The 6,129-nt window shown below is 29.6% G+C and overlaps 1 protein-coding gene across 1 annotated transcript; it reads left to right on the forward strand.

Moving 5' to 3' along the window:
* Window positions 1-5,588, forward strand: LOC125609503 (4-substituted benzoates-glutamate ligase GH3.12-like). Its single transcript, XM_048780979.1, has 3 exons — window positions 1-1,613; window positions 1,714-1,815; window positions 4,102-5,588. The coding sequence occupies exons 1-3, from the start codon at window positions 1,345-1,347 to the stop codon at window positions 5,450-5,452; spliced, it is 1,722 nt and encodes a 573-aa protein (XP_048636936.1). The 5' UTR covers window positions 1-1,344; the 3' UTR covers window positions 5,453-5,588.
* Window positions 5,589-6,129: the final 541 nt, after the last annotated feature.

Raw genomic sequence — 6,129 nt, forward strand, 5'->3', positions numbered from 1 at the left:
CAATATTACTTAATCATTGTTTTAACAAAAAACATACAAAAACAAAAAACCTAACAAACAAACAAACAAGAGACTTATGCAACTTTATACAAGAAGAAAAAAAATGATCTCACTTATTAAAACTTATTGCAATGGAACTCAGCTTCGTCACAATTCATCAAATGAGCTTGTTTTCACAAAGAATGGCTTCTCCATGCTTCAATGAGATTGAAAGGATTGTAGTAATGGGAAAACCATGAAAATGGTTTTTATACTTGACAACAGAATGACATGAGTTTGGGATGTTTTGAAAATGGGAGGTAAAACTGGGCTGGAATTTAAAAAAGAAAAAGAAAAAAATTCGAAGTTTTAGTTTCTTATTTTTCTTAGTTTTATTGTCAACTTATATTCAGTTTCTTATAATCAATTCTCATCTAACCATCTAATAAAATACTTAATTTTATGAAATATATAAGTTTTGTAATACAACAATTTCATTTCATTTTATTGTTCTTCTACAAGTTTTACTAATCAAGTTATAAAAGTTTTATGGTTTTACGGTTCAGCTAATACTAAGTTATACCAACTGTACCAATATAGTTGTGCCAAGTTATACAAAATTATACTATTAGTATTGGGTACAAATTGAATAAATCGGAAAACATGTAGTGTTGGGCACACATGTAGTGTTATTTATATTTAGTTTCGTATAATCATTTTCATCTAACCATCTAATAAAATGCTTAATTTGATGAAATATATAAGTTTTGTAATATCATAATTTCATTTCATTTGCTTCTACATTTTTATTAATCTAGTTATCCAAGTTGTACGGCTCAACTAATACTTAGTTATACCAGTTGTACCAAGTTATACAAAGATATGCCAAGTTATATCAATTGAAGAACATGTAATGCTTAATGTAATGTTGCGTAATGTAGTTATAGTGTGTGGGTATGAATGTATACTTATAATTCGTCAAAATTGCTTAATGTAGTGCTGGTGAATCAAATGTAAAACAAGCCAGAAACAATGGTGCTCGGGAAAAGAGAGACAGAACATACCGAATAGGAGAGGAGAGGAAAGAAGAGGGACGAGTGAAAGAAATAAGACGAAATCACATGATTGGTTAGATGAAATAATGGCATAGTTGACTTTAATCTCATTTCTTTTTAGTATAGATTAAATGAAGAGTACGATAGATTCATTAAGAGCATGTGAAATTAATTTTTTGTTTTTAAGAGCCTGCGAGACTTTTGTCTGGTGTATAACTGCAATATAAATACCCCTCCCCTTGTTTGACAAAGATTTAAAACTTAAAAGACCCCCTTACTTAAAGTGAATTATAGATAAAAACCAAAAAATATGAGTTCAATCGTAGAGCTCAGTAGTCTGGAGGAGTTAACGTTAAATGCAGAGCAGATACAAGATGATTTATTGGAGAAGATACTTAGACTTAACAGCAACACAGAATACCTCAGACGGTTTCTCCATGGAAGCAATGATAAAGAACTATTCAAGAAAAACGTACCGTTGGCGAACTATGAAGATGTTAAGCCTTACATTGAACGTGTTGCGAATGGAGAGCCTTCAGATTTAATTTCAGGTGGACCCGTTACTAGATTCTTCCGAAGGTACATACTACCATCATGATGATCTTGAAAGTGATAGTTGCTACTACTTATATATATACCACTGTGATCTATAACTATTGTGGAATTTTGTTGTGTATAGCTCTGGAACTTCAGGAGGGAAACAAAAGATATTTCCTGTGAACGATGAGGCCATTGAGCAGCTGGGATACGTATTGGCTCTACGCTCTCTTGTTATGTCCAAGTAAATTCCATCTATACAAAATTATAATAGCTTGATTTGATAACCCTACAAATTGATTCAGATCTCTGTTAGTATAATGGATTCTTTTATATTTGAAGTATGTATATATATATATATATTAACAAATTGCTGTCATATAATCATAACTATAATATTAAATAAATCATTCTGTTTTTTTTTTTGTGACTAGAAATTATCTGAAAGTAAACTCCAAATAATGTTTATCAGGTTTCACTTCTTTTACAATATCCAAGAACAAAAACATTAAAAATAATTTAATAAATTATTATATAATGAAAATTGATCTGGACTGAATCTGATTTTTAAAATAAAAACATTTCAAACCAAAATTGATCTGAGCTCAGAGGCGTGCTTACCTTGTTATGAGAAAGGCAACCGTCTTAGACCCCAACTTGTATAACACATTTTAGGGCCCCATTTTAATTCCACTTTAAATTGGTTATATTGTATATATAAATTTCTCTTAGTTTTGGATTTAAACAATAATTTATTTATGCTATTTAGACTTATTTAATTTATTCTATTTTAAATTTTTAGATTTAATTTATCATCTATCTTCATAAAACTATTACTTTATTTATTTAATTTTTACACTCTAAACTATAAATTTTTAGCTTGTATGATTTTATTTTTATTATTGTAGTAATACATTTATAAGCTTGCCATTTAACATATCAAAATAAGCACATATTTAATTAAACAATTATAAAACCCTCATAGATAATTTGTTGCATTTTTGGTTAAATAAACTATGTATTTTGTATTCTTTTAAGAAATAATATGTTCACTTTTTCATATGAACCTATAAATATTAAATACATAATTTTTTGTAAAGTTTTATGTAATAGATATTTATTACTAATTATGAAAACTTTTTTACTCTAGCCTTAGGCCCCCAAACACCTAGGCATGGCACTGTCTGAGCTTATCAACAATTAAAACATGGAATCAAACCAAAGTTAAGATTTAAATAATTTTTCAAACTTTCAAATAGTATATGAATTAAGATTTGTTTTAATATGAATTTTGGAGTTATTACTTTCCATGGAAATGGATCATTTAAATCTAGTTTTAAACTAAAGCTAATTTGAAAATACTATAAAAACAAAGCTAATATATATATATATATATATATATATATATATGAAAAATCCTACTGGTAGTTCCTTAGGGAGATTTATTGAAATGATAATTTGAAGTCATTTAATTTTTATTAGGTGATTTTAGATGAATTAGTAATTTAAAATTATTTTAGTTAAACCACCCTGGAAACTTGTATCAAAGATTTTTTTTTCTTAAACTAATAAATTACAATAAAACACTCTAAAATAAATAGAAAAATCATAAAATGCACAACTTGAGTATTTTTTTTCAATAACATTCAATTTCAAAGTATTTTATCAAATAACAAATTCAATAACACTTGAATTCAAAAGAAGTTTTTAAAATTTTTGTTTGAATAACGTTGAATTTGTCGTTTTAATACAAATATGCTCAAACTCTCAATAGAATATATTTCCTACCTGTATCTCAAATAATTTTTTCGAAATAAATCTAAACTTCATATATAACAAAATGTAATGAATTATTAATTTTTGGGTTCACTCTTAGGGTGAACCTCTAAGTTCAAAAACCAATGAAAAATTGTCAAATCACATTATGTTTTTAAAATAGAACAAGATTAAAATAAATAAAAATAGTATTAATTACTGAATTTTTTTAATATTGTTAACATTGCCAGTTAAAACATTAACCATAAATCTTAAACTCTAAACATTAAACCCTAAACCTTTGGATAAATCCTAAACCTTTGGTGGATAAACCCTAATAGGTGTTTCGGAGGGTTTAAAATGTTCCCAAAAATTTATAGTTTACCCAAAGGTTTATGGTTTACCCAAAAGTTTAGGGTAAACCCGAAGATTTAAGATTTAGAGTATAGAGTTTAGAGTTTAGGATTTCGGGTTTAGGTATTTCCGGAGATTTAGTGTTTATCCAAGGGTTTAGGATATACCCAAAGATCTAGGGTTAGTGTTTAGTGTTTGGTGTTTTGGATCTGGAGTTTATGATTTAGGATTTAACTGACTGTGTTAATAAAACTAAAATAGTTTTTTTTTAAATAATTACTACTATTTTTTTATTTTTTAGTTTTTATATTTCAAAAATATAATGTTACTTCGTAGTTCTTAATACATAATAGATATACTGTGTATGTCTTCTTAAATTTCACTACTAAGATATTAAGATCCATCCCGTTCTTGTTTAAAGGCATTTCAGTGACAACGGTGTCGAGCAAGGAAAGACAATGGAGTTTCATTACACTAAACCCGAATCCACAACCCCCTCTGGCTTACCCGTTGCTGCAGCATTTACAAGTTTTTTCAAGAGCGATTATTTCAAAAACCGACCATCAAAGTCTCAGTACACAAGCCCCCACCAAGTCATATTGTGTCCGGACAACAAGCAAAGTCTGTACTGTCATCTTCTATGCGGTCTTTCCCAAAGAGACGAGGTTGTGAGATTTGGTGCAACTTTTGCTCATGCATTGGTCAGAGCCATTGATTTTCTTGAAAGCAACTGGAAGGAGTTATGTGGTAATATTCGTTTAGGTCATGTTAGCGAGTGGATCACCGACCTGGGTTGCAGAAGCTCTGTTTCAGCTATTATTGGAGGACCTAATCCCGAGTTGGCTGATCTCATTGAACAAGAATGCAGCCACAAGTCATGGGAAGGTATAGTCACACGACTTTGGCCTAAAGCCAAACGTATTGAGTGCGTTCTTACAGGACAAATGGCTCAATACATTCCAATATTAGACTTTTATTGCAACAAACTTCCTCTAGTTTCCACAGTATATGGGTCTTCTGAAAGTATATTTGGGTTTAATGTGGATCCTCTATGCAAACCACAAGATGTGTCCTACACGTTTGTGCCCAACACCTCTTACTTCGAGTTTCTACCTGTTGACCATGAGGGAGACATGACCAGCATTGTCGATCTTGTGAACGTCAAGTTAGGATGCTACTATGAACCTGTGGTCACTTCTTGTTTCGGTCTAAACAGATATCTTATTGGTGATATTCTAGAGGTGACTGGATTTTACAATAACACACCTCAGTTTAGATTCGTACGTCGAAAGAATATGGTTTTAAGTGTAGAAACGGAGACCACAACTGAAGATGACATTTTAAAGGCTTTGGCTCGTGCGACCTTTGTTCTCGAGTCTTCAAATTTAATGTTAATGGACTTCACAAGCTCTGCTGATATCTCTACTTTTCCTGGTCACTATGTTTTTTACTGGGAACTCAAAGGTAAAGAGGTTAATGACGTTCTTGTTCTTGATGAAAAAACATTAATGGGTTGTTGTTATGTACTAGAGGAATCATTTGGTTCCACTTATAGACTTAAGAGAAGAACTGGATTAATTGGGGCTTTAGAGATTAGAGTGGTGGAACAAGGAACATTCAATTCTCTCACGGACTATTTCATCTCCCGAGGTAGTTCCAGAGCTCAATATAAGACACCCTTATGCATCAACTCTTCAGAAGCCTCGGCAGTTCTTGAAAATAAGGTTCTTGCTCGATTCCACAGTGAAAAGTCTCCTCCTCTTGACTTATAGTTCTTTGAATTCGATATGCATTCCTGATCTCAAATGGTTATTTTTATGAAATAAATAATTTGTAGGTCGTATGAAAGATCTTGTAATACTCTGTATTCAGAATTGTTGATTTACATGAATCTCATGCTTTCGTTCATACTAGGTTAAAATCTGCGCATTAGGTTAAGATCCGCTTCTTGCGCAGAAATGAACATTCGGTATACAAATTTTTTATGTGCACTATATTTTGCATATCTTACATAATATAAAATATTATATATATTGAATAATTGAGAAGCAAGTAACTATTACATATATAATTAAATTGATATAAACATATAAATCAAAATAATCACTCTTTTTATTTTTAATCTTTTTGCAATAAATAAATCAAAACAATCATATTTACCTATTTTCTATAGTATATAGTTAAATTTAAATGATATTAACATATATATATATAGTGTACTTTTAATATGGTTATCTATATCTATTACCTAAGACTTCATACTCATATGATTTTACGATTATTTATATTTTTATGACAAAAATTTAAATAGCTGAAAATAATATATTTCAAAATTGAAGATTTGACATTTAATTATTTAAAGAATATTTTATGTTTAAATATTCTAAAGATCTTGTCAAGATGTTGTAAGCAATTTAATTTGTTAATGTTTAAATATATTTCAATAGCA

Source organism: Brassica napus, chromosome A5 (assembly GCF_020379485.1).
Source record: "Brassica napus cultivar Da-Ae chromosome A5, Da-Ae, whole genome shotgun sequence".
Lineage (NCBI taxonomy): Eukaryota > Viridiplantae > Streptophyta > Magnoliopsida > Brassicales > Brassicaceae > Brassica > Brassica napus.